This window comes from Aulonocara sp. 'chitande type north' Nkhata Bay, linkage group LG10, assembly GCF_057382095.1.
Source record: "Aulonocara sp. 'chitande type north' Nkhata Bay isolate Kocher_YH1m ecotype deep benthic linkage group LG10, A_spYH_male_GT1.1, whole genome shotgun sequence".
In the NCBI taxonomy this organism is placed as follows: Eukaryota; Metazoa; Chordata; class Actinopteri; order Cichliformes; family Cichlidae; genus Aulonocara; species Aulonocara sp. 'chitande type north' Nkhata Bay.
Genome location: NC_141353.1, coordinates 866,859 through 885,521, shown reverse-complemented (window position 1 = coordinate 885,521; position 18,663 = coordinate 866,859). Strand labels below are relative to the sequence as shown.

The following is an 18,663-nucleotide window of genomic DNA, read 5'->3' as shown; positions in this document are numbered from 1 at the left end:
TAATCTTTTCCATTTTAAATAACTCTTAGACAGTCTTGTGCCAGTCATTTAGTGATGCAATTTTTACACTTAGCCATTTGAAAAAATGTAGGTTTGAGCATTAACGGGAGAGTTGAAAAGAACTGCTAAATGCGTTATGAGCATTATTCAGATGAGAGCTGAATTAGAAATCAGCTATGTGGGGTGTAAGGTCATTGTATTGAAGAGAACAGGGAGCTTCTGTGTCTGAGGATTAGGCATGCTGTTAGCTTGGCATCTGGTCCTCTCGCAGCACAGCAACACTGTTTCATGAGACAGCAGTGCTGCAACATGAGGGGAGAACCGGGAGGTTTCACTGCATGTGTGAGTTATTTTTGCTACTTTTGGTAAAACTGAGGCTGTGGTTGCTTTTTTAACCTACTAGGACCTGGCGTCCACATATGGGGACATCACATTTTGGGTTATTTAGACCAAAATACTCAATGTTGCTCCACAAGGGTCTGATATCCACTTACGAGGACATTATACTGCTACTGTTCTATCAAAATTTTAAACGAATATCCTCAGATGTGGCTCTCATTTTTCTTAGAACAAAAATTAGGTAAAAAAAAAAAAAATCACGTAATTCTTTGTTTTTACATTTATCAGGTCCCAATCAGCCCAAAAGGAAATTAAAAATGCTGCCGTGGAAGAGTTCGGGTCTTAGGAGGTTAAATGAATAACATGTTACAATGTTCTGTTACCATGGTAACAGTGGATAGTTTTGAAATGCACTGGATTATATGAAGGAGAGCGTTTATCTCAGAACTTGTTGAATTAACATTGAGGTACACACAAAAAACACATTCTTTAAATGTCTGAAAACCCTAACAAACCCTAACACATGCATAGTTGACATACAGTATATTTCTGAATCTTGATTCTCTCAAAATAATTGAGTGACAAATAATAACTGGTTCATAGAGACTTACACATTTACTCACCACACTATTTCAAGAGCTTTGGGGGATTTGCATAAATTTCCCTGCATTCATCTGCTTCTGTAAAAGCCTGCTTTAATTTGAATGATAAAAAATTGAACTGTGACTGTTCTTAGTGTATTTCAAAATATACATCTAGAAAGTTTTTAGTCCATTAATTTCTTAATGGGCTAAAAAAGTTGATTTATTATTTCTAAATACAGAAATGCATGGAAACATTGTTACATGATTGGGGCAGAAACATTATTTAGTGTCTGGTTGTGAATACTAATGCATTCTTTTTATTAATATCCATTTAAATGTAAATGTAAAAGGCCATAGTGCCAGATCACTTGCCACGGCTTTGATTCTTTAGTAAAACATGGCTGGCCATTCAAAAAATGTTCCTGCACTTTGAAAATAAAAACACTCATCGGGATCGGGTTTTTCAGGCACCAAGGCTGTGGAACTCTCTTCCATTGTCTTTACGCTGTCTAGACTGACTCCTTTGAAAAGCAGCTGACATTTCTATACAAACAAGCTTTTCATTGTTTCATATTATTTTATTTATATTTCTGGTTTTATTGTTTTATTGTGAAGCACATTGTGATTTCTATCTGTGGAAAGTGCTATATAAATCAATTTTACTTACTTACACTTTAACCGAATATTAAAAAGTTCACTTGAGTCACAAAATGCAAATGCTTTATATTATATGTTGTAAAGACAACCTAACAGATGTTCAGTTCATAGCTACAGAATGCAGTGAAAGTATTGCAGTTACTCAAACTGACATTCATGCAAAATACCAGGATATATTTGCACAAGTGCAGCTACCTGCCCGGTCAGATAAGACCACATATTTTCTGTGGACATTTTCTTCCTGGGTTTTGCAGTTTTAAAGATAATTTTATTAACACTCAAACACTACCAAAAACAACCTTTAGTCTGCAGCTCTGACAGAAAGGTCCAAGCTGCGGACTAAAGGTTGTTTGTTGACCTCAACTTGCTCTCTGATGCATCCATTCACGTGGATCCATGTGTGTGAATGTCAGATAGAAAGCACTTAGAAAAAGTACTGTTTGTATTAATGGTGTGAATAATGGGTGAATGAGGCTGTGTAAAGATCTTTGAGTGCTCCGGGAGAGTAGAAAAGTGCTGTATAAGAATCAGCCCATTCACCATTTGACATATCTACCATCCACTTAAGCCAATCAACTGTCAACAGCCCCTACATCATTTAACATGTGTATGTTCACAGATATCCAGGGGTTCTATGAAGTGACTCTATTAAACACACAGAAAAGCTCCAAGCAAAAGCTAGAGGAACTCAACCACATGGCGGACAAGTGGGAGAAAAGTCTTTCTGTACCAAACTCTACCTGTCCAGTAGAGCAGGTGAGTGTCTGACACACTGTATCAGCCCTATAGATAGTGAATTACCTTTTTATGACAAGGGTGTCTGCCTGCTAAAGCCTTTTGGAAAGTAAAACAGACAAAGGCTGAGCGGTGAAGCATTAACAGCAATAGCATGCTGAGTGTGGGGATAAAAACCCTTTTAAGAGAGCCATGAGCAGGTGTAGGGAGATGTAGTTTCTGGTGATCAGTCATCTGAATCTGACTCTTGACAATCAGTGTGCTATTCAGCTGAATGTGATAATCTGAGCTGCTAATTCTATATTTGTTGTGCTTTACTGGAACTATACCTTAATTCAAGTACCCTGCAAAGTGTGAGCAAATGTGTTGAGGAGAACATGGGGTATTTTTTAGCACCTGCACCATTTGCACCATACTGTATGTAAGTAAAGGCATGACTACTCGGTGTAAAAAGTGTTGTTTAGCTTTCTAGATAAGTTACTTTGACCACTGAAAGTATCGAAAATGGATATAGCTACCTTGACATCCACTGGTTTGTGAAAACCCATTATGAAGCGTTTTTGCTGCAGGCATCTTGGTGTTTTGAAATTGGACGCGATGAGGGAGGGGTGCATCTGACTGAGAAACTGGACACACCCTGCACCCTCCTTTCTCACACACAAATGACCAAAATTTACACAGCGAACGTAATGTTGTATTTAGTATGACCTAAAATGAGAGACAGCCTGTAAACTCAGCTGGGAAGTGTTTACAGGTTCAGCACAGAGGCCTGTTTCCCATAGACTTCAATTAGCCCTTTTCCACTAGTACCTACTCAGCTCAACTCGACTACGTCATTTTCCATTACAATTCAATACCACCTAGTGTGCATTGGGTCATTATAACAAAATGGCCCAGAGTCTTTACATGTTATTGCGATGTAATTTATATGCAACACAACACTATAACAAAGGAGCACGTGAAGGCAATGGTCTGTGTACAGCTTTTTGTCAGACTCAGAGACCAGCGTATTGTTCTTTGTGTAGTTATTTCTCTCGTTGCAAAGTTTCAAAAATGGTGATTTTGATTTTCGTGAAGGAGAGGCTTTTATGACTCATTGAGTGACACCACTGATTGGCCAAACTGTGGAAGCTATGTCAATCTTTTATACTATGTCTGTGACAATCTGGTCTTTAAGTCTGACGACATTAGCCGTTTCCAGGTCCAAACTCCCCTTCAGGTCCCAAAGTCAAACGAACACTGTGGCATCACTGAGAGTTACAAACTGTCTAAATTCTTTCATCTGTAATAAAATCATCAGTGTTGCTGCTTTACCAGGTGTAACAATTAAGTTTAACATCCAGGTATCCATGAGAACAGGATTTATTAAATTTAACAAAGTTAGAAGTTAGCAGGAAGTTAGCTCGCTAGGGAGAACAGCAGGTATTGGAGAAGGGGGGATTTTATAGGCTGAAGCCGGAGGGGGCGTGAAGGAGGAGTGGTCCCGCTCCTGAAATTCAGATGATATCTCCACGAGTAGTTTGGACCTGGAAGCAGGATTCATATGCTCCTCCTTCAGTTGTTTGTGCATTTTATATAGCACCCTGTAATGTTAATTCAATTTGATTTTATTTATATAATGTTTTATATTGTAAGGTAGACCCTACAATAATACATACAGAGAAAAACCCAACAACCATATAGCCCCTTATGAGCAAGCACTTAGGCGATAATGGGAAGGAAAAACTCCCTTTTAACAGGAAGATGCCAGAACCAGGCTGTGTGAGGAACAGGATTTTGAGTTCTGGATTTAACAGGAAGCCAATGAAGGGAAGCCAAAACATGAGAAATCTACTCTCTCTTTCTAGTCCCTGTCAGTAGGGCTGGGCCACATTATACCGTTCACGGTAATACCGGTATAATGTTAGGCAACGATAGGAAAATGAAATATCGCGATAGAATGGGAGTAAAACGCGCATGCGCAGTGCCTTTGTTTTCATACGCACATGGCCGATTGTTGAGTGAAACAGATGAACCAGAATTGGTTTGTAAAAATGGTGCAACTTCAGTGATGTGGAACTGGTTTGGTGTTTGTCCGTCAGATACACAACAAAGCACATTTTTTGCAGAACATGCAAGCGGCCGTCGTTATTGTCGTATTTGTCGGACTAAGATGCTCTTAAATCTGGGAGTAATCTGGGTCCTAAACTCCGTATGCTTCAGGTCAAACAACACTGCAGCATCACTTAGAGTTAAAAACTGTCTAAATTCTTTCATCTTTAATAAAACGATCAGCATTGCTGCTTTACCAGGTGTAACTATAAAGTTTAACTTCCAGGCATCCATGGAAACAAAAGTTATTACATTTAACGGAGTTAGAAGTTAGCAGGAAGCTAGCGGAAGTTAGCTCGCTAGTTTCGCTAGTTACCTAAGCATGATATAGCATGTTCTGACTGAGAGATTTCTGAAAAAATTCAAACGTACAGCTCTGCTATCACTTCCAACATAAATGAAGACAGAAAACTAAACAGCAGTGACGTTTGTAGGGTTACTGAAGTTGGGCTAGCTGGTATATAATGATGTGCTACGTGATCGCTAGCGACACAGCTATGTTAGCATAACATAGTGAAGCTGGAGGACAAACACTAACACTTTTCCACTTATAAAAGTTAACGTGAAGGTTCTTCGTGGTTAGAGACAAATGCAATCGCATGGCAGGATGCTGTAAACGGACCAAACTTCAGTCAGGAGAACAACTGAGATAATCCATCCACAATACGAGGTTAGTCATTAATATACTGCAACAACATGGGAATAGAGCAGCTGCCAGAGAATTCAACATTAATGAATCAATGGTACAGAAGTGGAGGAAGCAAGAAGAATGAGTTTAATAAAGTTTGATTTATCTGACTGCTTTGTTTCGCTTAATGTGCCTTATAATCCCGTGCACCTTATGGTCCGAAAAATGCGTACTGCACACTGCAGTTTAATGTTGCAAAGCACCTCTTTTTAACTTCAGTGGATATTATACATGGTTATGCTCAGGATATGTCAGCCCATTTCTACTGGAAATGCCTTTTGGTTAAACTTTCAGCAAGGAATTTGCATTTGCACTGTTACATTTTTATAAAGCTTTAATGTACATAAAAACCAGCTTCTTGTTTAAGTAAAAATAAATGGAAGGTTGTCTTTTTGCACTAGTAATGTTGTGGAGTTGTATTTTGTCTCGCATCAATTATATCGTCAGTTATATCGTTATCGCAAATTTTCAAATATATATCGTGATAAATATTTTTGGACATATCGCCCTGCTCTACCTGTCAGGACTCTTGCTGCAGCATTTTGGATTAGCTGAAGGCTTTTCAGGGAGTTTTTAGGACTTCCTGATAATAATGAATTACAGTCGTCCAGCCTGGAAGTAATAAATGCATGAACTAGTTTTTCAGCGTCACTCTGAGACAGGATATTTCTAACTTTAGAGATGTTGCACAAATGGAAGAAAGCAGTCTTACATATTTGTTTAATATGTGCATTGAAGGACATGTCCTGGTCAAAAATGACTCCAAGGTTCCTCACAGCGTTACTGGAGGCCAAGGTAATGCCATCCAGAGTAAGAATCTGCTTAGAGACCATATTTCTAGGCTTTTCAGCTGTTTCTGTGCTGTGCTGAGCTCTGAAACCTGACTGAAACTCTTCAAATAAACCATTCCTCTGCAGATGATCTGTTAGCTGTTTGACAACTACTCTTTCAAGGATGTTTGATATGAAAGGAAGGTTGGAGATTGGCCTATAATTAGCTAAGACTGCTGGGTCTAGAGATGGCTTTTTGAGTAAAGGTTTAACTACAGCCAGCTTGAAGGCCTGTGGTACATAGCTGATTATTAGAGATAGGTTGATCATATTTAAGATCGAAGCATTAATTAATGGCAGGACTTCTTTGAGCAGTTTTGTAGGAATGGGGTCTAAAAGACAGGTTGATGGTTTGGAGGAAGTAATTATTGAAGTTAACTCAGAAAGATCAATTGCAAAAAAAGAGTGTTGTGGAAGTTTTCCATTAAATAAAGCCTGCAGACGAGCGGTGAGCGGTAGCTAACATTCTTTAAACAAAAAACACAAAGCACAGACAACCCAGCTTGTGGAGAGCCTACATGACCGCGGGGCAGATGGTCAGCAGAGTCTGAGCCTAGCATGGCTCTCAGTTAAATACCTTCTCCAGGAACAAAAGGCAGTACACAGCTGTTTCACACCTTAAGGTTCACACTCCCTTGCTACCTCGCAGAGTCCTCAAAGAGACAAAAGAGTCTTCCTGTGGAGTCGTCTGCTTCCCCCAACTTCCTTGCTACACCCCCACCATTTGTCTTACTGTATGAGTGTGAGACTTGTTAAAATCCAGTGGCACCAAGGCATTATACAACAAAATAATGTGATTAATACATAAGTAAAGGAAATTCCTATACAAGAGTCTAACTTAACATCAATGGTACTAAGAGTAGCTGTAGATAATATTACATCTGTCGGATGATTACTGGTAATTTTTCCTCTAATGATAAAAATGTTATTAGTGAAGAAGTTCATGAAGTCATTACTAGTTAACGTTAAAGGGATTGTTGGCTCAACAGAGCTCTGACTTTTTGTCAGCCTGGCTACAGTGCTGAAGAGAAACCTGGGGTTGTTCTTATTTTCTTCAATCAGTGATGAAGAGTAAGATGTTCTGGCTTTGTGGAGGGCTTTCTTATAAAGCAGCAAACTATTTCTCCAGGCTAAATGATGATCCTCTAAATTTGTGACACGCCATTTCCTCTCCAGCTTACGAGTCATCTGCTTTAGGCTACGTGTTTGAGAATTATACCACGGAGTCAGGTACTTCTGATTAGAGACCTTAGTTTTCACCGGAGCTACAGTATCCAGAGTCGTACGTAGTGAGGAGGTGAAATTATTAACAAGATAATCGACCTCTGTTGGAGTAGCGTTCAGATAGCTGCTCTGCGTTGGTACAGGGCTATATATAATTCCCTTCTCGCCCCTCTCGAAGGCTCTTTCAGGTGTGGGACTTTGAGTCATAGGCCTTCTTGTAATCAATCCATGCAGTGCACAGGTTGGTCAGCCTAGTCTTGCAGTCTCGGCTGGCTGCTCGGTCTACCAGTAGCTGGTGTTTTGCGCCTCTTGTATTTTTGCTAATCCCTTTGTGTGCCCCGCTCATGTGCCTGTTCATGTCAGCCGCTATGATGCCTGACAGGAGCATCCATGCGGTACTGAGGCAGGTTATTGGTCGGTTGTTGGACGGGACCGGTCCCTTCTGGCTATCCTTGAGGATCAGGACTGTCCGGGCTTTGGTTTGCGTGGGGAGAGGTGGGTATTCCTCCTCAGAAGAGCATCGGCCATGTTTACCATAATTCCCATGGTCCTCACATTGGGAGCCTTGAGCGCGTGGCTGAAGATCTCGGAGATCAAAATCCTTTCTTTGTAGCACTCAAGCAAGGCTTAGTCCGCTGGGTCCATAGCGAGGTCGTGTTCTTCTGTCACGGTGAGCTGTGTGGCAGGAAGAGGTTGGACCCAAAAGCAGGACTCTGAGACAAAAACTTAGAGCAGCAGCTTCAATACCTGACAAAACAAATTACAAACAAAGTACATGAACACTAAGGAAACAAACGAAGATAAATTAGAACTAAGGATCTCCCAACTTGGCAACTTATGACCTGACGAGACTTGACATGACTGGAGAACATTGAACTAACAGAAAAACGCACAGCTCACGTGGGAATGTACAACAGGAGGGAATACCGCTGGACCTAATCTGATATAATAAGACAGGAAGGAAGCAAAATTGAATACACTAACACAGGACACGGGACTATCAAAATTTAAAAAAAGCAAGTCAAGTACGGAGACGAGGACGAAGCCACTCGAGCTTAACACTGAGACTGAGGAAGAAACAATATTAGTCTCCCATAAGTGCAATATTATTAAGTGCAATTTTTCTGATCCAACATAGTATTTTATTCTATTTTTTTCTAGTGATGTCTTCTTTTTGTTTATAGTATGTTATTCTATTTTATCTTTTTCTATTCTTTTGTTTTTCTTAATTTTTGCTGCTCTTAACTTCGTACTGTCCACTTTCTGCCATGACCAAACAAATTTCCTACGAGTGGGACTATTAAAGGTTTATCTTATTTTATTATAGAAACTATAAATATTGCATGAGCCCACACAATTCAAGAACCAAAACCACAAATGATACAAAATCAAAGAATATAAGAAAAAACCCAAAAACACATCAACACTGGGTCACAGATCCAGTGCCATGACACTGCCAGTTTTAGAGAACAATAAAATGCTGTTTCTGTGAATATCAAAATTTTATCTTGTCCATTCATGATCCACGAGTAACAAGTATGCTTACCTATACAAATGAGGTGTCATTGTTGGTCCCTTATAAAAAAAGAGTATATGTGGTTGATTGATTGTTGTCAGAACTATATTATATTATTCTTGTATTATTTAGAAAAAGTGTAGAACTGGTCTGTGGGCATCAAGGCTTTATGTTTCTGTGCTCATTGCATGTTTAAATTAAAAGGGGACTAACCAGTTTGATATTCGACTCATAATATTAATAACAATAAAACTACTACTACTACTAATAGATGTAGTTAAACTTGTAGAGGTAGTCATAGCCTGTTCTTTGTAGTAACAACTCAACCTACAGCGTCATGTGCGTGCGTTATCGTTTATATAGTTCCAAAGAGACTGAAAATAATCTCTCTGTAACAGCACGATCTGCTGAACCACTTTACTAACGTCATCTAGTACTGTCATGATAGAGATAACTAAAGAGGATTAGTCCTCATAGACTGATGATCCCTCCATGAGGCTGTCAGTACACTGTTATATATCCTGTTTTGCTGCCACTGTCAGGGCTCTGTGTGCGGGGAGGTGGAGATGTGGATCCAAGTGCAGGACTCTGAGACGGAAATATAACTGAAAACCTCAGCTTTATTGCTGGCACCAACAAAACAGAAACCAAACATGAAAACACTAACTGGAACACACAGGCAGGATCTGAGGGTACGACGCGACACCGAGCATGGAAAACACAGGGCTTAAATACACAGGGTAGTAATGAGGGAATGGGCAACAGAAGGGAGTCACAGCTGGGGGAGATCAGGGCTAACGAGACGGGGGAGCTAAGCTGCACACACTAACATAAGACAAAGACTTTCACAATAAGACAGGAAACAAGAATTACTAAACCAGATGCAGACATGACACTGAGAGACAGACTAGACACTGAACAGAAACTGCAATGAGAACCCAAAACCTAAGAACTGATCCCTCACCAAGAATAACAGAAACAGATCTATAATGATAATAATAAACAAAGCACCAGAACATCAGAAAACAATCCATAATGCAAAAATACACCAAAACATAATAAACTCAAAATACTGGGTCCAATGGACCCAGAACCGTGACAGCCACAATCAGATGGATTAGGCAAATGTACTAAGAACTAACGAGATGCCAGATGGCTTTATCCAATTAAATTATGGGGTCCAAAGATGTTCATCTATCTCATATATATAGCACCGAGTGCTCCGATTACCACGGGGACCACTGTTACCTTCACCCTCCACATCTGCTCCAGCTGTTCTCTGAGCCCTTGGTACTTCTCAAGGTTCTCGTGTTCCTTCTTCCTGATGTTGCTGTCATTCACTACATCGATCACTACGGCCGTCTTCTTCTGTTTGTCTACCACCACTATGTCCGGTTGGTTAGCCACCACCATTTTGTCCGTCTGTATCTGGAAGTCCCACAGGATCTTAGCTCGGTCATTCTCCACCACCCTTGGGGGCATCTCCCATTTTGACCTCGGGACTTCCAGGTTATACTCGGCACAGATGTTCCTGTACACTATGCCGGCCACTTGGTTATGGCGTTCCATGTATGCCTTGCCTGCTAGCATCTTGCACCCTGCTGTTATGTGCTGGATTGTCTCTGGGGCATCTTTACACAGCCTGCACCTGGGGTCTTGCCTGGTGTGATAGACCCCAGCCTCTATGGATCTTGTGCTCAGAGCTTGTTCTTGTGCTGCCATGATTAGTGCCTCTGTGCTGTCTTTCAGTCCAGCTTTGTCCAGCCACTGGTAGGATTTCTGGATATCAGCCACCTCCTCTATCTGCCGGTGGTACATACCGTGCAGGGGCCTGTCCTGCCATGATGGTTCGTTCTCTTCCTCTTCTTTGTTGGGTTTCTGCTGGCCGAGGTATTCACTGAGCATGTGGTCAGTTGGGGCCACCGTTCTGATGTAACTGTGGATGTTCGTTGTCTCATCCTGGACTGTGGTGCTGACACTCACCAGTCCACGGCCCCCTTCCTTCCGCTTAGCGTACAGCCTCAGGGTGCTGGACTTGGGGTGAAACCCTCCATGCATGGTCAGGAGCTTCCTTGTCTTTATGTCAGTGGCTTCTATCTCCTCCTTTGGCCAGCTGAGTATCCCAGCAGGGTACCTGATCACAGGCAGGGCGTAGGTGTTGATAGCCCGGATCTTATTCTTACCGTTCAGCTGACTCCTCAGGACTTGCCTGACCCTCTGCAGGTACTTGGTGGTTGCAGCTTTCCTAGCGGCCTCTTCATGGTTCCCATTTGCCCGTGGGATCCCCAGGTACTTGAAGCTAACCTCTATGTCTGCAATGCTGCCTTCTGGTAGTTCGATCCCTTCAGTTCTGACTACCTTCCCTCTCTTCGTTACCATCCGACTACACTTCTCCAGTCCGAACATTATTCCGATGTCATTGCTGTATATCCTGGTGGTGTGGATCAGTGAATCGATGTCTCGTTCACTCTTGGCTTGTCGTCATCCACGTAGAGGAGGTGGCTTCCAGTTGCTTCATTTCGTAGCCAGTCTTATGAGGGGGAAACCAAATAACAGAACCTGAAAACAAGAACTCAGGAAGTACTGGCAAACTAGGAAGCTAGAAATACTAGGACAGAAACCAAAACAAACAGTCATACTCATAATAACATCAAAAGTAAAAGTACAGAAACCAAAAACACTGGGTCACCAACCCAGGACTGTGACAAATATATTCCCACAGAAAACTGCTGCTCTAAGCCTAATTTTAAGTAGAAGCAAGAGTTAAATCACCTGCTGAGTTAATCTTATCTGCCAATCTGGCTCTTTCAACACAAAGGCAAAGGAACATGTGAGAAAGAAGCAAAATGTAAATACAAGAAAGAATCTTATTTAAATCAAATCAGGGAACAAAACTGAAATACTTCACAGAAAACCAAGACCATAACTCATGGGATCATGTGTGCAGTCCTGATGCAAAGCATTGCACATTCCTCTTAGGACATTTTAGGAATGAGAAATGATTTATTTATTCCATATTAGACAAATTCTTTTGCTGAAGTAGGTGAAACAATGACGAAATAGTAATATATATACATATATGCAAATATTCTGGCTGTTCCCTTATGCATAAGAGTCCACCACAGCATGCAGCTCTGCATGTTTGATATGTGCTGAATCATGAACAATAATAATAATAATGGTTTTTTTTTCATGTTAATGGAAGAATTATGTGAATTATGTTTTTTCACTTCCTGAACTTTCTACATATATTCTACATTACAGTGATGTGTTTGATTTTATTTCTCAGCTGCATGTTCATTTGGTAACATTTGTATACAAAAAAGCAGGTAATATATCATCTAACAACTTTATGTTAAAAATGTCACTCATTGTAATCATAGTTGAATCAGCTCTGTTCGTAGCAGCATTTTGTTTTTCCTACTTTTGTTTTGGCAGATTTGTTGGTAGTTATTATGTCCAGTAATAACCACAGAGGGCGGCCACATTAGCTAAAATAATAGCTGAATGAGTATAGTATAGATTGACTCAGTTAATTGGTTTGAATTCTGATGGTGTCCTAATCCTCCTCTAGTTTATGCAGTGTTCTGTCAAATTAGTATCTTGTGAGCGAGATCCATCATCTGTTTTTGTCTTAATATTACATAAATAATACTACATAATAACAATTCATAGCTAAATAATACTTAACTTAATGAATAAACATAAATTATGTAATAAAAAATAACTAAATGATTCTACATGAAAAGTTAAAGGTATTGCTGTTAGAAGCAGGATGGTATAAAGAGGTTTTATTTTTAGGCTTAGACTATTTGAGCTTCTAATTGGAGACAGTCTGACCAGCGTATGATCACTTCATCTACTTATCGTTGCCAGATCTTGCATAACTCTTACAACTGCATCCTGTTACTGTTGTGCAGTTACCAGCTAGTCAACACTTCAAAAACCTCCATATTATATTATTATTTCACAATATACATACACAGTGTTCTTTGTTGCATGTGTATACTTCAGCTAGGCATTTCTAAGAACAACACCAGTCATTATCAGAGCTGAGTGGCTTATGCACCTGTTTGTTGTTCCCAGCAGAGGGAGCACAGCAGCTCAGAGCCCAGTGGGAGAGCGCAAGCAGAGTGCAGTGCAAACACCCCTGAGGTGAGTTTCTGTATGTTTGCAGTGTAGCAGTAGTGTATGGCTTGCAGTAGATTAGTGGGATCTTGTGTACATCACAACAAGTGCCTTGTGCCTCTGCTAGCAGCATCCATTTTAGTTGATTTAGTTCTGCATTCAAACTTGTACACTCATCAACAGTCATAGCATGGCAGAACACTGCAGCCCAGCACAGCACTTGGTTCCTTAAGAAGCAGCTGGAGGAATCTGGTGCTGCATAATCCCAGTAACAGTAAGCTCGAAATGTAAACAAGATTAGTGCTTGGCACCAGAATAACAACTGCTGTGGTAATAATATGTTAGTGGTACAAACTGGGCTGGAACGACGTTAGCCAAGCTTTTTGTTAGGGTCTCAGAGCAGGGACTGGCCTGTCTGAAGATGACAGTGTTAGTTTGCTAAGCAGTACTAACTGAACATGATTAAGAACCTGAGAGTTTATTTGTTTGAATGGAAATTAAATCTTTCCTGTGCAAATTAGGCTCTCTGACATGATCATAGTATGACAGAGTATGATCAGAGAGTCTGATTTAAGAAACTAAATGTCTGTAAAACGTCCAGTTTTAAATCAATGGGACAGCAATACTGTTCACTCCGTGTTTGTCTGTATCGATCCGTAGTTTTGTACTCATAACATAAATCTTAGTGAATTTCATTCTCCTTTATTCATTGTAAATTAAAATGGAGCCAAGTAGAAGTTGTCTATAGCCATCGAGACTACAGTCATGAAACCCATTATTGCATTTCAGAAGAAAATGTTTTGTGTTCATTTGTATAGGACATGCAAAGTGTACAGTGGATTCTTCAGTAAATCCGTCATGCAAATAGCTTGCACTGTCAGTGTTGTTGCATACAACAAGTGGCAGCTCTAACAAAGGAGGTTAAAGCAGTCCTGCTCTGTAATGCAATAAGTCAAAGCTACCTGAGCCACATCGCCTGAAAAGATTAGCTCTGTCATTCTGGCAAAGACAGTTTGTGCTTGCAAATGTCTTCAGTAAGAGCAAGAAGCAACTGGGACTGGAGGGGTGCTGCTTCAAACACTAATGAAGGCAGTAATCAAGGTCAAAATCTGCAACACGCCTCTTCTGCAGCATGACTCCAGCAAACAGGTACCGTGACAGCTGATGTGGAGGAAATGAGCAGTTCAGGTTCTCATAAGTGGGAGATGGATCACATGGGAAGGGTTAAAGGTCTGTGTTATAGTGCTAGACTGACTAGAACGGACTAGAACTACACTTTCTTCCGCACAGTTATATAGTACGATAGATGCTGAGTTAGTAATGATGTACGTGTAACCATGGGAGCTTACCACCATCGTAACCAGCACAAAAGATTCGAATACAAACAACAAAAGAAAATATACAGAAATTTGGAGTTTATGACAAAGAAAAATTAACTGATGAAAATAACTTTGATGTGTGAGTTTGTCTGTGTTTTTTCAGCAGTGTGAGCATGTCTTATTGTGCTCTAATTGTTGCCTAGACTGAACACTTGCATGCTCCAACACAGCATGCTGCTTCTTTGGATTATAGCTTAATGCCGTTGCTGCTGCCTGTTGGAGGATACTGATCTGATAACAACACATCCTTTAAGTCCTGAAGGTTGTGAGGTGGGACCTCCATGAATCGAATTTATTTGTGCAGCAAATACAACAGATGTTTGATTAGACTGTTTTATATAACCAGTTATGGTCCTCAAACCATTCCTGACCCTTTTTAGCAGTTTGAGCTACAGTAGCTTGTCTGTTGGATCAGGTCAGATGGACCAGCCTTCGGTCACCACGTGAATCAGTGAGACTTGGCCTCTCATGACCCTGTCACTAATTCCTCACTGTTCCTTCCTTAGAACACTAAATAGATGCATCCATCAATATGAATGTGTGTGAATGGTAGTTAGGAATTATTTAAAAGCGTACAAAAAAGTGCTTGTGTGACTGACTGTGAATGGGTGAATGTGGCATGTTGTATAAAGCACTGAGTGCTCCAGAATTGTAGAAAAGTGCTATATATAAGATAATATATAATATATAAGCAGAGGCGTCACACAATACACAGAATGTGAACCTGACAGCGGACTACAGCAACCTCCTAAAGGAAGAGCCATGACGTGATCCTCGCCTAGTGGCTGAAGAACCTCGTGGCACTCTATGATCACCTGGCAGCACAAATAAATTGCTAAGAAAAGGCAGATTAATCAAGATCATGAAGGATCCCCACAACAGTACAGTGAATGAGCACAACAGCGATCAGGGAGTTCTAGTTTCAGAGAGATGAGCAGCTGCTGGCTAACAATCCAGACACAGTGGTGGTTGCAAGGATCTGAAGACCGCCGTCGTGATAATGTGGCAATCCCAGCAGTCAGGATGTTACAACCTGCCTCAAAAGCCACAACATAAAAGTGGAGACTGACACAAGAGTTATAAGAAGCATAGGTTATATTTTTAATTACAGCAAAACTAAATGCTCTTAAATGACATGTTAAAGCAAACATGGATGCCCCTACATGAGGATCACAAGTTGCTGCACTGAACACAGAAAAGTAATATGTGACCAACAAAAAGAGGATACAGCAGCCACAAACCAAAAGAAATACCACAATGCAAACCACAAGTAGCAACCAATATTTCCAACTAAGTGATCTGTTTGTGTAGTCACAAAGTGAATTATCAAGTAGTCCTAGATGTTGTGGACTATGTAGCTAGCTGCTGGAACGTAATATTTTCACAAGATAACATGAGATTAAAAGAGCGGGTCTACATGCAATGATGCTAGCGCTAGCCATGCTAGCATGCTACCTCCAACAGATAGTCAGACTGAGTCCACAGGTGATGACTCAGAGTCAGTTTTTTACATATCCATGTTAGAAAAAGCGGGAATAGCAAGGCTAAATGCCTTTTTAGAGTGTGTGCTTGTACAAAGGGCAGTGCAAAGTTTTCAGCGTAAACAGCAGTGTTGTTCAATTCAAACAGTTAGCTACGTCTTCCCCTCCGTGAATCGCTAACCAATCAGTGAGCTCCTTATATTGCAGCAGACTGCATTACTTTTTCTCCAAGGACCCAAAAACAAAGCAAAACAAAACACGGAAATGGTAATGGGCATAGGTAATCTGATAGTTTACAGCTAATTCTGTAGCTAATCCCAAAGATAATGCATTTGCTAATATGATCGCTATGAACTGACAGGAAAGGTAAATGCAGTGAGTAAATGGTTTTGAAAATGAGGAGTGGAATCAATTTTAAATGTCAGAAATAAATCTTGATTTTTGAATCTTTTTATTTCTCTTTTTAAAATTGCATTTTAAAAAAGATTGATTGAATGATTTCAAAATGTATTTTGGTTTTTATAAAGAGTTAAATTTTTGTGAAAATATAAGCTTCTTTAGTTAATGTTTTTATTCATTTATTTTATTATTCATATTATTGTCTGTGTAGATACTGTGCTGGAGTGGACAGGGGGTGAAGGGTAGATTGGGAGAAAAAAAGTGGAGGAATAGAAGAAGAAAAAGGACAGAAAAAAGAGAGAAAAGAATGGGCGTTTGGGGAATAACAAGAGGAGAGGCGTGTAAGATTGTACCTATGCTTGCTGGTCCCAACCCTCGATAGTCACGTTTTGGGGGGTTTAGCAATCTTGGGGGGTTTACGAAGGATAATCTTTACGTTTATCCTTCGTACTCTATATTCCAATGATTGTTTTACTCTGTGTTGTTGTTGCTGTTGTCCTTGTCCTGGATATGTCTTCCATAGTTGCTATTTTGTTTTCTCAATAATAAAAAACAAACAAACAAACAAACAAACAAACAAACAAAAAAGAAAGGAGAAAAAAGCTAATTATTCACTGGTTGTTTAAGAAAAAGGCATTGTTGCTTTCTCCTTAAACATTTCTCTCTGGGACTTTTCCCACTGACTATATTTTTAGAGATTTTTGGGAGGGGGGTTTAGAAAGACTCACCAAACACCCAATGCTGCATTAGAGTCGCATTAGAATTTCTTGACATTCTGACTGAAAGAGTAATAAAAATTCTATCATCTCGTTTCACAAGCAACTCCCTAACGTTATCTAATACGAGTTTGTATGAATATATGAGGACATAGAGAGAAAAGATGAAAACCAACTGTGCAAATCAAAAACACGCCAACAGCATTGTTGTCATGTTTGACTTTTGGCCACAGAAAAAGAAGGCTGCAAAGCTTAGATGCATGAAAAAGAAACACAAATTTCTTTTTCATGCATTTATAGAATCTTAGGCAAGACTGAACTGCACTGCAAGTTCTGTACCGAGTTCTTCTTCATATAACTGGATGTTTCATTAAGTAATTTCAGTTGAAAATTGTCAGAGGTTAGTTCCCCAGACCTCATCCACCTGGGAGTGTTTAAATAAAGGACTTAATACATAGCTCAACAATAGTTGATAAAGTATCGCATAAAGTATGTTCCAGTCACTTTGTAATTGAGAATAAGAGTGCACATCTGCAGACAAATAGTTAAATCTGTGATTCTGGATTGCATTAAAATGTGCCACTGACAATGCTTGGTGCCTGCATCCACTGCAGTATTGCACTGAGCACATATTTGGATCAGTTTTCAAACTCTATCAAAGATGAAAAGTCAAAAGTTAATTTTTAAAAAAAAATTTGCTATGTTTTGATTAGTGGTGGCGGATGTGTTTAGTGGTGGTGCTTGTCACTACCCGATCCATACCGGAAACCCGATCGGTACCCCGCATGCGCAAATCTTACGTCACTTCCTCTCTTTGCCAACATTGCGACATTCAATATATTTGAATGATACGGTTAGCGCCCAGTTTGCTCCTAGCATTTCTCAGCAGCTCTGCCTCCTTTTCGACTACCGGGACATTTAAACAATGGATAATCCATATCCGCAAAAAATTTTGCTGTTCTCCTCAACAGAGAGCGTTCCCCGATTGAACAACAGTGCCGTAAAATAAGAAGAATGGTGCCTAATGACAGAGTTAATAATACAGACTTTATAATATGTCACGCGAAGATTCAGCAGCCAGATGAAGTGTTTACTGGCAACTGACAGTGATAGCGGACATTATCATCACTTTTCCAACAATCCTCTCCACACAGACGAGCATAAACACACTCGACTATCACTAAATCAAATTTAACACACGTTTGTAATGACGCTAATTCAGTTTACAATAGGGTTCATTCGCTCAGTCAGCAGGTGGCGGTATCCTCGTACACTGGGGGGTACACTGCCATTAAACGAACAGAAGAAGAAGAAAACCCCTGCACATGCGCGGTACGGATCGGGTAGACCCGATTTGTACGGTCCGACTTTGCACATGCGCAGTAAGGATCGGGAGTCCCGATCTGTCACTATCTTTTTACTTTTTTGTTTTTGTCTACATTATATTAAATGTTTCATTATCGGAAACATTTTAAGAGATACTTGTTATTCTTAACATCTTAACAGATACTCTGACCTGTAACTATCGTAAAATGCTTCGACCGGAAGTAGACACCTTTCGCGCATGCGGGGTACCGATCGGGTTTCCGGTACGGATCGGGTAGTGACACTTGGTGTTCACTCTCTCCGAGTATCACTTCCTGTTCCTGTTCTAACACAGTGGTGCCTTTGTGTCACTTTTCTGCGTAGCAGTTTAATTAAAAACCTATAGATAACTTCTTATTTCATAGTGTAATCTTCACATGCTTCATCTAAAGCACACTCGCTAATTTATTGTTACAGTATTCACTCACTGTGTCTTTAGGGTTTCACTAGCTTAGCTTAGCTCATAGCATTGCCTCTTCATCTGTCCCTCCTGCACTTTCCTGCTCATTGTGTCAGATTTTCAGTTACTCC

The 18,663-nt window shown here is 40.2% G+C and overlaps 1 protein-coding gene across 11 annotated transcripts in view; it reads left to right on the top strand.

The window, feature by feature from the left end:
• LOC147319955 (disks large homolog 2-like) overlaps positions 1-18,663 on the top strand; it is a 178,793-nt gene that overhangs the window by 37,678 nt on the left and 122,452 nt on the right. For 7 of the 11 annotated variants that reach the window (XM_086307664.1, XM_086307662.1, XM_086307659.1 and 4 more), the window contains 2 exons: positions 2,200-2,336; positions 12,751-12,819. In XM_086307664.1, coding sequence (XP_086163790.1) covers positions 2,200-2,336; positions 12,751-12,819 — 206 coding nt within the window. Of the gene's footprint in view, positions 1-327; positions 343-2,199; positions 2,337-12,750; positions 12,820-18,663 lie in introns of those variants that run through there. The other 4 variants (XM_086307667.1, XM_086307660.1, XM_086307663.1 and 1 more) reach the window with 4 other exon arrangements.